This window comes from Humulus lupulus, chromosome 7, assembly GCF_963169125.1.
Source record: "Humulus lupulus chromosome 7, drHumLupu1.1, whole genome shotgun sequence".
In the NCBI taxonomy this organism is placed as follows: Eukaryota; Viridiplantae; Streptophyta; class Magnoliopsida; order Rosales; family Cannabaceae; genus Humulus; species Humulus lupulus.
This window is the reverse complement of record NC_084799.1, coordinates 178203341-178221783: the sequence shown is the minus strand read 5'-3', so window position 1 is coordinate 178221783 and position 18443 is coordinate 178203341. Positions and strand designations below refer to the sequence as shown.

The window sequence follows — 18443 nt, the reverse complement described above, 5'->3', positions numbered from 1 at the left end:
ACGGACTCAAAGGGACAAAGTTCTTCGACTAGTTCAGACAATTCTTCGGGTGACTTGTCTGAAGAAATAAGCTCAACTTCTGAGGATTCCATACTGAGTGACTCCGGAAGCTTATCCAGTAAAACTTTGTCTAGCGATGACGATGAAACATTTCCACATCTGATGGTGCAACCAGCTGAATCAAACTCACAGACCGAACCAATTATCACAAGCGAAGACGAAAGTGGAAATGAATCAACACACCACATGTTCCCCCAAAACGAAAAAGTATAGGTTCAAATTTTCAAACTTTTACTTTAGATGACCTCCCTCCATCAAGATGGCGCGAAAGGTTCCAGGAGTTTCAAGCATGGCTCAGCCTAGAATCACAAAGATCGGAAGCACAGACAGGAACGATTCTCCTCAGCTTTGTTTCCCGTTTTACAAGCACCCTACAAGATTGGTGGACAAGTCTGGGCGATTACAGACAAATGACGTTCTTGCAACTTCCATCTGTCACAAATGCCCTGACCTACCTGTGTATTGAGTTCTGCGGACAAGATGCTCAAGTCACTGATAGACTTCACGCATAATTCTTTAAACTAAAGTGTTGTTCAATGGATAAGAGAGATTTGGAAAAGCATTACAAAAAGATGACTCAAAGATTCTACCAAATAGGTGGAATTGATGACCCAAATCTAAAACAGGCGTTCCTCTCTTCCATACCAGAACCACTAGGAGAAGAAACCTTCAGACTTCTCTCGGGAACAGGAAGAACCTTAGCTGATGCCACGATTGGAGAAATTTATCAACTAGTTCTAAAGGCATTGGAAAAGATGTGCTCTCAGCATAAATTTATCCTAGAATTTATAAAACAATCCAAGAAACTTGGAAAGGTTTGCAGCCAAAAGGGACTACGAATCAAATGCCAGTCAGAATCAGCATGTTCCTGTCGTCCAGAAAAAAGGAAACACAGCAAAAGGTTTAAAACCTTTAGGACCTTTAAATCCTCAAGGGGAAAAGAACGCCGCTCCTTCAAGTTTCTAAGGAGGAAACACTCTTTCAGGAAAAAGTCTGACAGATGTTTTATCTGTGGTGAAAAGGGACATTATACCAAACAATGCCCCAAAGGGAAAACCGCCAAACTGATCACCCACATTCAACAAACAACGGGCATATCGCTCGAAGAAAATGATCTGGAATCCATCTTCTCTACTGATGACGAGATCAATTCAGAATCCCTCTGTGCGTTCGAACAGCAGAAGACCCCAAATGAGTTCTACCACATGGCAGCAATCAATACAATACAACCATCGCCAATCATCTCTATGCAGATCCTCCCTACAAAGTATGCTCGGCCAGTCAAAGTAGCAGCCTTCTTCGACATGGGAGCATCATACACCATGATGAACCCTGATGTTCTCCCTCCAGAATACTGGAGGAAAGAAAAGCAATACTTCCACGCTGCAAACGGAAGCATCTTCTGCATAGAGCTCATCAATAAACCAATCAAATTACAGTTCTTCCCAGGATGCTCTATTATTCATAGAGTAATTGGTTCAAAATTACCAGGAAAAGATTTAATCATTGGTTTTGATGTCTACACTAAGAAAAGGGGTTTGAGAACTCTTCCTGGTGGCCTTGGTTACAAACAACATTTTTCTCCATGGGAATCCATCCCAAACTATTTTCTCATGCCTCATGATCCATTCTCTAAAGTCAAACAAAGACTCATAGAAAACTCGTGTGCCACAAATCATGCTGAATTCCTCCAGAAATGTGATCACTCTCTTTGGAAAAATCATCAGTTCTTCATCAGTTTACCATTTAAGCTCAACGAAGATGTTAACCCTACCAAGGCAAGCCACCTAGGTATGAACCCAGAGCATCAGAAAATGGCAACTGAGGAATGCAAAGAACTACAACAACAAGGACTGGTCGAACCAACAACCTCTTCATGGGCATGCCATGCTTTCTACGTCAACAAGAGATCAGAACAGGCCCGAGGAAAACAGAGGCTGGTCATCAATTATAAGCCTCTGAATGAATTTTTGGCAGACGACAAATTCCCCCTACCCAACAAAAATTCTCTATTTGCGAGCCTGTCGAAGGCCCAAATATTTTCTAAATTTGACCTCAAAGCAGGGTTTTGGCAGTTGGGTATTAAAGAAGAAGATAGGCCCAAAACGGCCTTCTGCATTCCGAACCACCATTATCAATGGACTGTCCTTCCCTTCGGACTCAAAACAGCTCCATCACTGTTCCAAAAGGCCATGACTAAGATCTATGGCCCTATTCTAGATCAGGCTCTAATATACATTGATGACATATTGCTCTTCTCACAAGATGAGCAAGCCCATCAAAATCTTCTGGCCCAGTTCATATCTCTCATAGAAGCCCATGGGGTCATGCTATCTGAAAAGAAGATGATCATCGGACAAGCCCAAATTGACTTTCTGGGGATGAAGCTAGTCAAAGGCCAATATGAAGCCCAACCACATATAGCCCAAGAGTTGCTAAAGTTTCCCGAAAAGGACTTCACAAAGGTGCAAATTCAACAGTTCCTAGGGATTGTAAACTATTTACGGGATTTTGTCTCGCGACTCTCAGAACTGACAAGACCACTCAGCGACATGCTTAAAAAGCGGACTCCACCATGGTCACAGGAGCAAACTGTAGCAGTCAAAAAGCTAAAAGAGATAATGCAGACACTGCCACCTCTGTAGATTCCTTCTGACGGGAAAAGAATCATACAGACAGATGCTAGTGATCGGTATTGGGGAGTGGTCCTACTTGAACAAGACAAGACAGGGAAAAGAAAAATATGTGGATACAAGAGTGGCCACTTCAAAGATTCTCAGCTCCATTATCACTCTACCCTGAAAGAATTATTGGCGATAAAGATGGGCATCACAAAATTTGAATTCCATCTGATAGGGCACCATTTCTTGGTAGAAACAGACTTTGCTGCGTCAAAAGGAATGCTTAGCCTAAAAAGGAGCAAAACGACAAATGGCCAACTGTTGAGATTAGTAGTTTGGTTTGACAACTACTCTTTTGGCATTAAGCATATTCAAGGCAAAAACAATACTGTAGCTGATTTCTTATCCAGGTCACCCCCTGCTATAAATCTAGCCTCAGGATACTCACCAAGAACTATCCCCGTTGTCATCCAAAAATCACCACATATAATCCCAATCATATTCATGATGGCCTCTTCCTCTTCTATCACACACACCCAATCTTTTCCCCGGGATGCAAAGAAGATCCTTTCAAAAAAATCCAAAAAATCAGCCAGAGAAAGAGCAACCCACAGAGCAATCTTCATCCAAAATCTCATGATCTCCAAGCTTGGACCTTCCATACAAAATGACTTTGGAATCCATCCAAAGTATCCATTTGCACAAATCCTACCTCTCCGGGATGCTATCTTCACACCAAAACCGATAGCCCACCTTTTCTGGTACCCGGCTAGTGTCTTCACCATAGCTGTCGAAGTACAAATTATGGTCTTACACACGTCCATAAAATCATTCTTGGACCAAGAAAGGTTCAAGCCAGCCTACCAAGTCCAAATGGATATTTTGTCCTGGATTGCCCCACTGGAAGAATGGAAAAAGGTCTTATCAGCAGAATGGAAAAAAGTCCAAAATAACAGGCCCACTTTCATCTATCCACCAGGCCCAAATGTTGCCAGCCTAATGAACTGTTATACTGTTCTCTTCCTTAGCATCAATGCCAAGCTCGATGCAGAACATAATATAATTACCAATCCAACATTCGAAGTCTACGGGTCAAAAGATGAACCATTATGTGGTCTTGGAGGCCAAGAGTACATGGACATCCAAAAGAGTTTGTTTGAGAAAAACCAGATTATACCTCCGGAATTGTGGCCCAAACCAGAAGACGATGCTCCTTGGGAGACATTCCCTTCCGACTATACTTGCAAAATAACAAGGGCCCTTGAAGCCTTCCATCTGTCAAAAAATGAAGCAGATCAGGTCACCAAACTCGAAGAAACACTAGAACAAAAATATCCGTCTCTGTACAAATTGATCGATACTGAAGGGGTAGTTTTGCGAAAAAATGCCTACTTTGAAGATTCACAAAACCCATATGCTGAATCTGCAAATATGCAAGACTCCTATCTCTTCCATTACACAGGGGATGAATGGAACGTGATGTACACAGAATACGACGCCTGTCCTCCAGCTGGCAGTGACGAGGATGAAGAACCGACAGGATGGAACCCACTTCATGAAGACCCAGCATATGACTCTGACTATGAAATTAGTCATGAGACAATATTTAAATAACTATTTCAGCCATAAGGTTTTGTTGTTTAACCTTTTGTCTTTGTCGGGGAATCTTATCCCTTTGTTGTTTAGCCTTTTGTCTTTGTTGGGGAATCTTATCCCTTACCTATGCTTTTGTCTTTGTCGGGAAATCCTATCTTATCCCTTATCTTATCCCAACCATGGTTGGTTTTGACTAGAATGGGTTAAGTTTGTTGTTTGGTTAAGTTTGTTTGCTGAAGGATGTGGCTATATAAGGCTATCATCCCCCCTTGCGTAAATCAGAGAATTTCGAAGCAATAAAATACTAGAGTGTTTATTATCAAAAATGTTCTTCTAAATCCTTCCTTCAGAGATTTCCGAAGTAGAGATAGCATGCAATATGGATCATATCTGAAGGCAACTACTGTTATAAGTTTTTAGATTAACCTTAGAGTTAATAAATCTAGCAATCTATCCTGTATGATTGTAAGTCACGCAATTCTGAGTATGTAAATCGTGCAGATTGGTGTGAGAAATTGCTGAGTTTATTGATTCGTTAGTTTGTCTAACTAACTTATAGCAGGAACACTTATAGCAAAAATGAAGTATGGCTCTGATAAATACTTAAAGTTTTTTTATTGGTTTAATATATTTTTTGTGTAACTCCACCACTGATAACAGTTAAATATCGCAATTGAACTTGTATAGATGACAAATTTTGCTAGGCGAAACTGAAAATCCAATTTCAGCAAAAATTATTAATGAAAAGTCAAAGATCAAAGAAGCTTACCGATATTCGATTAGAAAATAACAAATTAATATTGGAGAAAAAATTTAACTGAAAAGACTAACAATTCTTGGAGACAAGTTCCACTGATCCTCTGTGTAACTTCTACCGTCATTTGATCTTCTACATTTTTGGAGTTACAATGTACATTACAATTTCCTTATATCGAAGAGTTTAAAGAAAGAGAAAGTTGTAATCTCTAATATTGTAATTCAATATGAGAAAGAACTCAAAAAATATATTTTTCAAGAACGTAACACTATTAAAAAGGGAGCTTGACAACTTGTGAATCAAGCTGAATTAATTTAATAAGAAAGGATTCATGTCAATATAATAGATTGAGTTGTCCTAGGTCTGTTTTTTTTGGTCAAATCACTATAAATTTTGTATTTTTTTGTATTTTTTTCCCAAAATATCTGAAGTTGATCATCAACATATACCAAGATTTGGTACAATAGTAATTGTGTATTCGTGAAGGATTTTTGTGCTACATGGTAGACTATAGCATTAGCACAAACGATTCTCTTGGCATGGCCTTTACGCATGGATGATAACCACAGATTAACAAAATGCAAGGCATCTTGACAGCCGTACTTGTCCCTTTCAGTTACCAAAAAATGCTAGGGAACTGTTAGACAAAACATTAATAATTAACACTAGATTGTTCGAAAAGATGATAGTTCACTAACAAATACAGCCTTATATGTATGTATGAAGATCCTGGCAGATGAAAACTCACACTCAGTAATAGCGCGAGCCAGTATCATAAACACGGCCACCAGGATAAGGACCTCTCGGCTCAAAGCCGTGGTCTCTGCTGCTGCCTCCAAGAAATCGAGCCCTCTCTCTATAGGAATCATATCGCTCATTATCAAATCCTCTGTGTCCATCTGCAGCAGCAGCAGCTGAGGCTGGGAATTCATTGTAAGCCCGAGGATCATTGGGTCCAATGCTGCTGTTTGGGTAACAATCTACCACAGCTTGCTGGTATTGCTGTTGTCGCATGCATGATTCCCTCCGAAGGAACTCATCTCTACGGTTGGCATGCCTAGCTCGAAGTGCTGCTAATTGCTCTTCATACTGACCATTGATTGCATTTATTTTCTGATCACAAAAAGAAGAAAGAGAAGAAAACATCACACTTCTAATTTATATGAAAGAACAGCCAGGGTAGTTAATAATAGTGCTTTAATGGCAAGATATTAAAAAAAATATGCATCTAAGGAAGAAATCTTTGTACAATTTTGTGCAAATTAAAGAAAATAAAATAATACACCTTAACTAAAAACTGAACAAAAACCAAAACTTTTACTTCAAAATGAATAAGATTTATCCTATCCTCTTAAAGATATAGAATTATCAAGATCAATATCTAAGACAAACAAGGTACACAAGTAAAGGAAAATGAGTTATACAAATTTTATATATAAGCAAACCTCTCTGTGTCTAGTGTTTTCTGCATCCTCAGCATCGTTTTGTTCCTTGGCTAGTTTCATAATATCATCAAGGAATATCTGCTCAAGACCTTGGAATGTTTGTGACAAAGGAGGGTCTTCATATCCCACATCCATGTCTTCGTTGTGTGGTTGAGACCTTGTATCACTGTTGCTTTGTTTCTCTGAGGCCATCTTCATATCAGTCCTCTGACCCTGAAAATATGGTCTAGCTGAATCACCGCCTTGACCTACATAACAAACATGAACATAAAAACCAAAATAATATTAACATTAATAAATATAGAAACCTTGGGTCAATCTTGACTAGTTTAATAAGAAAACTTATTCACTGAAGGAATTGCTTTTTATAGAGTGGTGATGTTTTTCAAAACACAAAGTGTCTAAAATATTTAAATTCACAAAATGAAATGTAAAATGCATGATAATACGTGTCATAATTAGGTGGCACCTAATATAATATGGTATGGCCATGCAAAATGAAGAGAATTTAGAGGTAAACTAGCTGCAAAATGGAAGACAGAAAGGAAAACTAAAGAAGAGAATAAACAGTTATACAAAGAGTCCGTATTGCAAAGACTATTTCAAGCTAAAATAACTAACAATCTTCTCCCAATGAAATATGTAACCAACACTTAATACACGTCTTCCATTCTCCATACAATGCTTGGAATCTTTTTTCATAAGACAAGCAAAACATGTAACTAAGTGAGCATTCTTGCATACTAATACAAATGCTCACTCAGGACAAAGGTTCAACACACATGGCAGTTCTGTCTGGCCGTATTAAGCATGCTTGAGATTTCTTTATTATTTTCTTCATCACTAATAGTTTTCATATACCTTAAGCAGCATTACCATCGAGCACACCTAAATTTATATATACATCCCAACCAATGTTAACACTGAACATACATCTTTGATATGGTATGTCTGTAAATCATTCTAAAGGTATGGTATATAAGATACACAAATTACAAGTACAATAGAATGCTCCACACATTTTAAGTAGCGGCAGAAGCATGAATGGGCTAAACCTGAGATCTATATTCTTGTCATTTGCTATGCCTTTTTTTCATCTTTGTTTTAACCAGATTATTCGATCTAAATACTATCATTTATCAAAAGCACTTCAAACACCGAATCTCCACAACACACACACACATATATTTTTTACCACATGAGTCAATAATATGCAGCAATTATAGTTATTTTATACGGCAAAGAGAAATTATCTTAATGGGAGAGAATAAGAGAAAAGTCACTGCATGCTTACCATCGTTGAACATCTGAGAGTTCATAGAATTTGACATTCTTGATCCATCTCTTTCCCAACGCCACTGCCCCTCTGTTTTCGGTGCTACATATGGGTTATCCCTTTCAGGAGTGAAGGCTTCTAGCCGTCCTTCAAACTGAGCAGAATTGTTATCCATCATCTGACCAGATGCATGATGCATCTGAGAAGCAACGTATGAATTGACACCAGAATCAGCATATTGACCCTGCCTTCTCATCATTAACTCAACAGGCAGCTTGAAAGGTACACCTAACCACCAGATATAAGTCACAAAAATAAATAAATAAATAAATAATTGAGTAACTGTCCACAGATCAAAGTCACACAAATTATTTTTTAAAGACAATCATTTAAGCGAAATATTGGTCTTGACATTGTTGTAAGATTGCACTCAATACCACGCCTTAGAGGGGGGGTGGGTTTTGACTTCCAAATCCACGCCAGGTCTTTGTTATTTTCACAATTATGTGAATTTAAGTTGGAAATGTTTTGAAATGAATAAATCTTGACAAGTATTCAGATTCTCCATGCAACAAATCCAATTATACAAGCACTAAGCACATTCTCCACACTTGTAACACTGGGGTACAAAAAGCAACAACTGGCAAACGAATTTGTCTAATGATTTTGTAAGAAGAAAGATTCCAAATGATAGTGAGAAATCCAAATGTAATTTAGTCTCACTACATAAGCATTTTTTAAACTACTTTACTGGTGAAAAATACCCTAAACCATGTTTCAATCTAAAAATTAACAAAAATAAATAATGACAATCAAAGGAAACGCATAGATAGCCATGCCTTAAACAAAGCAAGTTCAACCTTCCGTTGCTTAAGTTGAAAATAATTCTATTCATGAAGAGTAAAAGAATAAAATTATCAGTGAGAAATTATCTCCAAATTGGCTTCAAATAGAAATACTCATAAATAACCACTAAAATTATGAGTGAGTTATAAAATTACCAAAAGTGAAATTAAATTAAAACTCAGTAAATCAATTTATTACTTTCACACCTTAATTTAATTGGTTGAGGATCAATTGGAGACAAAAGAAAGAAAATAAAAAAGGAAAAAAAACACTATTTAGTAAGTTTACTTTAATAGAAAAGTAGACAAATTGCTCACCATAATTATCCAAAACCAAAAGGCATCAATGGATATGATCGTGATAAATCAAGATGGTGTATCTCATGAAGGCAGCATGCTATAAAGTATGACCCTTAATAGTATGCATCGGAATATTTCTCACACAATCCATATGGTCAATCAATAGGTACGCTTGACTTCTATATAAGTGCATCAGTAAGATGGTAGTTTAGATATCTTGCTAACAATATGGTCCGGTCTATTGTTTCTAAATCAAAGTTTGGATTCAATCAAGGTGATGGGATATGATGTTGACATGAAAATTTATAAAAACAGCAAAAGTAGCTCTATGGTGGTAGGGTGCGGTCAACATACTCTTAGTTTTGACCAAGGTGTTTAAGCACAAACTAATTGTAAATACAATAAAGTTGGTTAGGATGGTATTCTTCCAAGTTCAAATCATAAAACAATAGGGTAACACAAGATCATAGAGTAAACTGTTAAAAAACACATTTGGAATTTGTACGTGTAAGGGTCCAGAAAAAAGATGCACCTGGATTGTGATTCGAACTCATTCCAAATATCAACTCTATGATTGCATGAATAAACTTCAAATGACCTGACCTAGAAAAGTATCGGTAGCTGTTAAGAAATGAACTAATTCCTAATTAGAGATTAATTGGTTTATTGTATTAGCCCTTTGTCTTTACTGTCATTGTATACCGTTAGGCTGTGGTCCCAATTCTAACAAATTGGTACTGTCAAAAGTTTGTTAGAATATTCACCTTTTGCTCAATAGTGGCTATACAAATCATTTCTGTTGTAACTGTAAAATATTCCAGAATGTACCATACAAGCATATAAATAGAATTTCATCAGCCTCATTCCATTGAGCTGAGTTTTACACATTCTGAGACTATCCTCTATTTTCCTGTTTCTCTGTTTTTTTTATCTTGGCATCAGAGCCTTGCTCTAGACGTGTGTCTCAAATGGCTGATAATATGTCTCAAGCCTCCTTTGGTAACGATGGTGACCAGCAACAGCAATCTGGCCCAAGTCAAATAACTCAGACTCCAGTTGTACTCTCTCCACCCGTCGGAAGTACTCTCACTCAGCCCTTTGCCCTTAAGCTTGACAGAAATAACTATTCCTTGTGGAAGAATGTTGTAACAGCAATCGTACGTGGTCATCGCCTTGACGGCTATCTCACTGGTGCTCGGGTTCGTCCTGCTGAGTTCCTCCCTGCCGAAGATGATCAAACCCCTATGGTGAACCCTGCTTTCGACACCTGGATAATACAGGACCAGCTCCTGCTTGGCTGGCTCTATGGTGCGATGACAGAGAGCATTGCGACAGAGGTTATGGGCTGTGACTCATCTGCATCCTTATGGCATGCTCTTGGTACCTTATTTGGCTCTCATTCAAAAGCCAAAATGGATGAATATAGGACCAAAATACAAACCACTCGCAAAAGCAGTCTACCCATGGCCGAGTATCTTCGACAGAAGCGCCAGTGGGCCGATGTGCTATCTCTTGCTGGCGACCCATATCCTGAAAAATTGTTGGTTTCTAATGTTCTCTCTGGATTAGATATCGAATACTTGCCTATTGTTCTTCAGGTTGAAGCCCGTGGTTCCACTTCTTGGCAGGAATTGCAAGATATTCTTCTCAGCTTCGATAGCAAGTTTGAAAGACTTAGTGCCTTATCAGGATCGCACAAAACGTCTCCCAGTGACTCCAGATCTCCTCTCTCTGCTAATCTCACTGCTCGTTCTTCTGGGTTTCAAGGAGGCAGAGGCTCGTATCAATATTCTTCTGGTGGTCGTAACAACTCCGGCACTTCTCGAGGTGGTCCTGGGAATCGCAGTCGAGGCCGTGGAGGTCGCAGCAATCACACCACAAAACCTACCTGTCAAGTTTGTGGGCGTTACGGCCACTCCGCTGCAATCTGTTACAACAGATATGATGAGCAGTTCATGGGTACACCACCTCTCACTCCTAACACCTCTTTCAACAAAGGTACCTCCGGTCCTTCTGCGTTTGTAGCTACTCTAGACATGGTGGAAGATGCAGCTTGGTACGCAGACAGCAGAGCTACCAATCATGTGACTGCTAATGTTGGAAATTTGTCTCAGAAGGCTGAATACCAGGGTACGGAGCAACTTACTGTTGGTAATGGAAGTAAGATTTCAATTCGTCATGTGGGAAGTGGCTTTTTACAGTCTACTTCTAATGATAAATTAGTGCTTAAAGATGTTTTACATGCACCACATATTGCTAAAAACTTGCTCAGTATATCGAAACTAACTAGAGATAATAATGTCTCTGTGGAATTCTTTCCTACTTGTTTTGTTGTGAAGGACATGGACACAAAGAAAGCTCTTCTTCAAGGGACAATTAAAGATGGATTGTACCAGCTGGGAAATTGCAAGTCAGCTCGTCCTCAGCATCCCTCAAATACTGCCGTGTGTTATTTTTCTGGTTTAGTGTCCAAAACAAAAGAGAGCGAACATGTTGTTGAGCCTCAGGTTAATGCAATTAAGGACAAGTGGCATAGGCGTCTAGGCCACCCCTCCAATCGAGTCTTGCAGTTAGTTCTGTCTCATGTTGATGTAAAATCTTCAATTAATGAAAAACCATCTTTTTGCGAAGCTTGCCAGTTCGGAAAGGCTCATGCCTTACCTCATTCTTTAAGCATAAATCGTGCTTCACATCCTCTTGACCTCATCCATACTGATGTATGGGGTCCAGCACCTGTAATGTCAAATATAAATTATAGGTTTTATATTCATTTTGTTGATGATCACAGCCGCTATACTTGGATATATTCTCTGAAAACCAAAGTTGATGCTTATGCAGCCTTTCTTCAGTTCAAGGCCCTTGTAGAAACCCAATTTACCCGAAAAATCAAAGCCCTTAGAACTGATTGGGGGGGAGAATTTCAGGCTTTTCAACGTGCTGTTACAGAAAATGGTATTGATTTTCAGCATTCTTGTCCTCATGATTCACCTCAAAATGGGAGAGCGGAGCGTAAACATAGACACATTGTTGAAATGGGTCTCACCTTACTTGCACAAGCCTACATGCCTCTAAAATATTGGTGGGATGCATTTCAAAACGCTGTGTATCTCATTAATAGGCTGCCTACCATTGTACTTAAAAATTTGTCTCCATATGAGGTGCTACATTCCAAGAAACCCGATTATACATTTCTTAGAGTGTTTGGGGCTGCTTGTTATCCTTGTCTTAGACCTTATCAGACCCATAAGTTTCAATTTCATTCAGCTAAATGCATAAATTTGGGATACAGTAACTCTCACAAAGGGTATAAGTGTCTTAGTACAACGGGTCGATTATATATATCAAGGAATGTCATCTTTAATGAGAGTGACTTTCCCTTCAAATCAGGTTTTCTAAATTCTCATAAGGAAGAACAACATGTGTCTGTCAGTGTTCCATCTTGGTCTGTTCATTTTCCTGCTTCTCATGCAGCTCGCCCAGATGATACCACAAATTCTCCTGATATCCCAGCTGGTACAACACATTCAGAGCAGTCCCCTGGAGAAAGCTTCTCTGATTCACAACAGGTAACAAACATTGCTCCTGAATTATCTCAGCAGTCAATAAATGATTTGTCAACTGCTGTAACAGAGGAAAGTGCAGATTCAGATGGTTTTATTAGTGAGCATGAACCAGAAAATCAACCAGCTATAAATGTCACCTTCGCTCCCACACATCCAATGACTACAAGATCAAAGTCGGGTATATTTAAACCAAAAGTGTATTTTGGACAAGCAGCTTGGCACGATGACAATGAGGAGCCACAGCCAGTTGAAGAGGCACTCCAGCATCATGGCTGGAATGAGGCTATGCAGAGGGAAATCATGGCTTTACAGAAAAATGAAACTTGGAGTCTTGTACCAAAACAGTCAGGTATGAACATAGTCGACAACAGATGGGTTTTCAGAGTAAAGAAAAATTCAGATGGCACAATAGAAAGGCTAAAGGCTCGGCTGGTAGCTAAAGGCTTCACGCAAAGACCCGGAATTGATTTTGGCGAAACTTTTAGCCCAGTAATCAAGCCCTCAACAGTTCGCATCATCCTAACAATAGCTGTGTCAAAAGGATGGGATATTAGACAACTCGACATCAACAATGCATTCCTCAATGGAAAACTTGAAGAGGCTGTTTTTATGAGTCAACCGCAGGGATTTGTGGATCAATCCAAACCAGATTTTGTGTGTAAGCTCAACAAGTCGCTATATGGTTTAAGACAGGCCCCTCGGGCTTAGTATGATCAACTGAGATCCACTCTTACAAGCTGGGAATTTCGAAACTCTAAGGCTGACTCATCCTTGTTTTTCTTAAAAACATCTACTCTTGTGATTATGGTACTCATTTATGTAGATGATATAATTGTGACAGGAAATGATTCAAGGAAGCTGCAAGATTTTATTGCTCGACTAAATGCCATGTTTTCTCTAAAAGATTTAGGACCTCTTCATTATTTCCTTGGCATAGAAGTTCATAGGGATGAGACTGGACTTTATCTCAGCCAAGCAAAATATATCAAAGAACTACTCACCAGGACAGCAATGCTTCATCTTAAACCATGCTCAACTCCCATGACAGTCGGCAAAGCTCTCTCAAAAACTGATGGTGAAGCATTAAAACAGCCAACACTTTATCGCAGCATCATTGGAGGTTTGCAATACTTGACTCATACTCGGCCAGACTTGTCTTTTGTAGTAAATAAACTAAGTCAATATCTGCAAGCTCCTACAACAGTGCATTGGTCAGCAGCTAAAAGAGTACTGAGGTATCTTAAAGGAACCATTAATCACGGGATTCACATCAAGTTCTCAGATCAGTTGTCCATTACAGGTTACTCAGACGCGGATTGGGCATGTTGCCCAGATGATAGGAAAAGTATTGCTGGTTATTGCGTTTATTTGGGAGACACTTTGGTATCTTGGTCTTCAAAGAAGCAGGCTGTGGTATCACGATCAAGTACGGAGTCCGAGTATCGAGCACTAGCACATGTGGCTGCAGAAATTTCGTGGATTCAAGCACTACTCAATGAATTTCAGTTTCCTCTACAAAGAACTCCCATTAGCTGGTGTGATAATATGGGAGCTAGTGCTTTGGCAGCAAACCCAGTTTACCACGCACGTACCAAGCACATTGAATTAGATGTGCACTTTGTTAGAGACAAGGTATTAAAGAAGCAGCTGGAAGTTCGGTATGTGCCATCTTCTGATCAGATCGCAGATTGCTTGACCAAGAGCTTAACACATCACAGATTTCACTTCCTTACAGACAAACTCGGAGTAGTTGAAACCCCTCTTCGTTTGAGGGGGAGTGTTAAGAAATGAACTAATTCCTAATTAGAGATTAATTGGTTTATTGTATTAGCCCTTTGTCTTTTCTGTCATTGTATACCGTTAGGCTGTGGTCCCAATTCTAACAAATTGGTACTGTCAAAAGTTTGTTAGAATATTCACCTTTTGCTCAATAGTGACTGTACAAATCATTTCTGTTGTAACTGTAAAATATTCCAGAATGTACCATAAAGCATATAAATAGAATTTCATCAGCCTCATTCCATTGAGCTGAGTTTTACACATTCTGAGACTATCCTCTATTTTCCTGTTTCTCTGTTTTTTTTTATCTGTAGCATTCACAAAAGTGGGTGCCAATGGATAGCTCAGAGAGGTACCATACTTGCAAACAATAGTAGATGACCTATACTTGGAGATCTTTCAAAATGTGCCTAAAAATTTGAAGATATAGTTTAAAAGCATAGATATTAGCTGGTGTGTCTCGTTTATTTATTCTCTTCAGCAGAAGCCTTACGCTAATGTACAGATTAAGAAATATCTAAGGGAGGAAAGCCACAGATAGAGTATTATAAAAAGCTATAGCTAAGAGATTATAGGTCGCATGTTGATTTTCACTTCCTTCGTTCTGCAGCTGGCAGCTCTGCCCCACATGCAGTGTGTGCTCCTGGTCTTTGTTGACAGAAAAAAAAAAGAATATACTATTTACACTAACTCAGTAAGTGAATTGTAAGACTGATGTTCTATATTCTCAGTTAGCTACATTATCCAGTTAGTGAATGATGACATCCATCTATGTGGGAGTGTCACTTAAAGTTAAAGCATTTTCTTTTCCTCTCTCTAGTTCATTGCATCACAGTTGTTTCTAGATTTGTTAAACTAATCTCCCTTACGCAAAACACATCTTACATTTCTAGGATAAATACCAAAAGCTTAAAAAAGAAAAATACAAATAACCGTTCACTTTCAGAATTGAGCTAATACGTAAGCATATATACTTGGTGCAGAGAAGCATTAGCACATACATATCCACCCATACTAGTGATATAGAAGTATGCAAGAGAAACTCCCCTCAACCCCATCAGTTTCTTGCAAACATTTTATCGAACGAATAGCGTGCATGAGCTAATTTCACAAACAAATACGCACTTAAATTAACAAAGAACACAGCCGAGGGTCTAAATAAACGATAACAGAAGTCCATTAAAAATCAAATTTAAGGACCCTAGAGGTACCATGTTCGCAACAATCAAGAATCCATATGAAGAGGACAAAATAAATAATAATCGAACATAATTGAAGAAGGATTCTCTTACCTAAAATTATCAATTATTGTAGATATATTGTCTTCCAAGTGAGAGACAAAGCTGAAAATCGAACTGGGTTGGCGTTTCGAGAATTTTGATTCAGGATTTTATCTAGTTCAGCTGATGATTTGAACTTGGACACCCGACATTTGGTTGTAGGTTTTTCTGTTAATAAGATAGAACCTTTTTAATAAATAAATAAATAAAACAATTTACAGAACTTTTTCTATTTCCCCCTCAAAACTACCATTTTTTCTCCTTAAAAAGTATTATTTGATTCAAATATCATCTTTCATTACCTGCAACATAGGATTGCTCGTAAAAATCGTGTAATGCTCACTATTTGGAAACATAGTAATTTTGAATAACTATTAATGTTTTTTTTAATTTTTTCTTACACTAGTACAATGACAGCAATTTTTTTTTTTTTGCGTCAAACTATTTCTTAAATCTATTTTGCAAAATTCAGCATTTTATTAATTATTTATTTATTATGCTCATTGGTAATTAGTCACATTAGTTACAAATGATTAATTTTAGTTGCGATTTTAAGTAAATTGCATTTTAATGCAAGTACAAGTTTGAAAAATTAGGTAACATGTTTTAGTGTTGATAGAATAATATTAAGTGTATTTGGAAGTGACTGTAATTCCTAAAATGTGTACTTATTTCATTATTGTTGATCATGTTTTTCATCAACTCGAGAACATAAGAGTATAGATTCAAGAATAGAGATATGATAAAATAAATAACACAATATTTTATAGTTATTCGACCCCAAAATGATGACTTATGTAATGTCCTGGGTAACTAAAACCGTTAATTATGTATTTAAAATAGTGAAAGACTTGCTAATCAAGTCGTTTGAACATAAAAGTGTTTCTAAAGTTAACGGATAGATTAGAGTTAAAAGCTTTTGATCATAAAATGGTTGATTTTCATTAAAATAAGAGTTTGACACATGGGATCCCAAAAATAATATTTACATGGTGGATACAACCCTCAAACGTTAATATAACAGTAGTCAGCCTAAGTGGCAAAATACAAGTTTGAGCTCTAGTCTCTGTAATTCCCCCGGCCATGGCGGTCGAGCAGCTGCTGATGTACACTCCGCCCCAAACCTCTCCAACTCATGGTTGTTCCAACTTTCTCTTGCTTTTACCTACACCACGTAGCACCCGTGAGCCAAGGCTCAGCAAGAAAACTAAATTCAGCAAGCATAGATAACAACAGAATGTACATAGTGAATTTTAGATCAATCAGTTCTATTAACAGTAGAATACAAGTGCTAAACTAGGCAATGATAATAGTTCAATCCAAACATATAAATCAACCTTAATACAATTAAATAGGGGTCGGCGCCCTTAGGTCGAGCCCTCTGGTTATTTAGCTGATCTTGGCTCGCTTAGGCCGAGCTGCGTTCAGTACGCTCAACATCAGCCCCGACTCCCTTAGGTCATACTTTAACATCACACATAACAAATATATAGGTTACAGAACACAAGTGTTTATTTACAGGGAATCGCAGTCTCATTCACAACTTGGGTGCAGTTTTCTTACCTCGAATCCCAAGCGAAGGATGTAGAGCGGTCCCGAGCACGATCCTCAATCCCGAGCCTTAACGGTAACCCTAGTCATAAGCGACAATGGATAACTATCAAAATTTAATCCAATTAAATGCTTTGGAAACAAATTATAGCCTCTGGAACCTCGAATTCTACTAAACTGGGTAGTAGAATTTGTCCCGAGCGCTTAGGTTTAAATCCCTGAGCCTAAAAACCAACCTAGGCTATGGCTGCCTAGGCAGGCCGCGACCTGGCCCTAAGGGTCGCGACGCGCCTCAAGTTAGAGGCACCAGCCTCTTGTTCCAGGGGGAGGCGGGCCGTGACGCGCCCACACGTCAGCAGTCCTCCCAGGGCTTTCTGGGGCACGCGGGCTGCGGCGCCCATGAACTAGGTCGTGGCGCGCCCCCGTGAACCCATAAATTCCTGGGTTTGCTGCATTTTTCCCTCAACTCAACTCAACAAAAATCCCTTGCAACCTTCAACCAAACTCAGAACCGAGTCTAGGACTAACCACATAGCTTAGGCATAATAAATCACCCAAAAACCTACTGAACTTACCACCCCAAATCAGCAATCAATCAACACTCAAAACCCAGTTAAAACTCATCCTAACAATCTAAACTCTCAGAAGAATCAAGACATAATTCTTACCTCAGTTTATAGCCTCAATCCACAGCAATTCCTTGACTGACCCTAGCTTGATATTCCCAGACTTCCCAGCATAAAACCAGTGCAAGAGAGAGAGAGAGAGTTTGAGAAATTCAGATATGTTCTACTAAGTTATGATCACTCCCTATAGTATTTCAAGCCTATCCCCTACAAAAGACCAAAATACCCCTGGTAGTAACCCGACCCCTTTGTTACCCTAAGGGAAAAACGATCATTTGCTATGTTTCCCGCTAATTCCTCGGGTCGTCCTACAAATTCCCAATTAATCCCGACACGCCCAACTAATCACCAAACACTTATTCGTTACTCGATAAATCCCAAATATGCATTAAACTTCCCAGAATATCCCTAGGCTCACCCCGAGCCGGGTATTAAACCCCTGTTGTGACTATTCCGTTAATCCGCTCACTAGGATCGCCTCGAGCTGAATACTGCAAATATATCCTCATAATAATGTGGTCTCAATCATTTAACACATATAATCATATTTATGCCCTTAACGGGCCCAAATTACAAGTATGCCCTTAAAACCAAGAATGAGCCCACATGCATATTTAATACTAAAAAACATGCATATAAATATATTCATATTATCATATCATGCATGCCACGTAGTCACGCATTTATTCAATAAATCACACATTATCCAATTATGCCCTCCTGACATGCTAATCAAGGCACTAA

General features: G+C 38.7%; 2 protein-coding genes across 5 annotated transcripts; one reads left to right on the top strand and one right to left on the bottom strand.

Moving 5' to 3' along the window:
• Positions 1-5488: 5488 nt before the first annotated feature.
• LOC133788873 (uncharacterized) lies at positions 5489-15926 on the bottom strand. Of its 4 annotated transcripts, none has more exons than XM_062226501.1 (5): positions 15825-15926; positions 15535-15690; positions 7774-8043; positions 6480-6727; positions 5489-6147 (listed from the first exon to the last, which is right to left on the bottom strand). In XM_062226501.1, exons 3-5 carry the CDS (start codon positions 8012-8014, stop codon positions 5785-5787), a joined length of 852 nt encoding a protein of 283 aa, XP_062082485.1. In that variant the 5' UTR covers positions 8015-8043; positions 15535-15690; positions 15825-15926; the 3' UTR covers positions 5489-5784. The 4 variants fall into 4 exon arrangements, with proteins under 4 accessions (XP_062082485.1, XP_062082486.1, XP_062082487.1 ...); XM_062226502.1 differs by lacking the exon at positions 15825-15926 and adding an exon at positions 15244-15343 and having other exon boundaries at positions 15535-15768; XM_062226503.1 differs by lacking the exon at positions 15825-15926 and having other exon boundaries at positions 5489-5671; positions 5783-6147; positions 15535-15768.
• Positions 12732-14502, top strand: LOC133788872 (uncharacterized mitochondrial protein AtMg00810-like). Its single transcript, XM_062226498.1, has one exon. The coding sequence runs from the start codon at positions 13268-13270 to the stop codon at positions 14252-14254; it is 987 nt and encodes a 328-aa protein (XP_062082482.1). The 5' UTR covers positions 12732-13267; the 3' UTR covers positions 14255-14502.
• Positions 15927-18443: the final 2517 nt, after the last annotated feature.

What these genes read in the sequence shown, in the direction of transcription:
- LOC133788873 (XM_062226501.1), bottom strand. Translation starts at nt 8,014, where the DNA reads ATGATGAGAAGGCAGGGTCAATATGCTGATTCTGGTGTCAATTCATAC. An exon ending in CTCTCAGATGTTCAACGATG is followed by an intron (nt 6,728 to 7,773) that starts GTAAGCATGCAG and finishes TTTGTTATGTAG; the next exon opens with GTCAAGGCGGTGATTCAGCT. An exon ending in AAAACACTAGACACAGAGAG is followed by an intron (nt 6,148 to 6,479) that starts GTTTGCTTATAT and finishes TTTTGTGATCAG; the next exon opens with AAAATAAATGCAATCAATGG.
- LOC133788872 (XM_062226498.1), top strand. Translation starts at nt 13,268, where the DNA reads ATGGTACTCATTTATGTAGATGATATAATTGTGACAGGAAATGATTCA.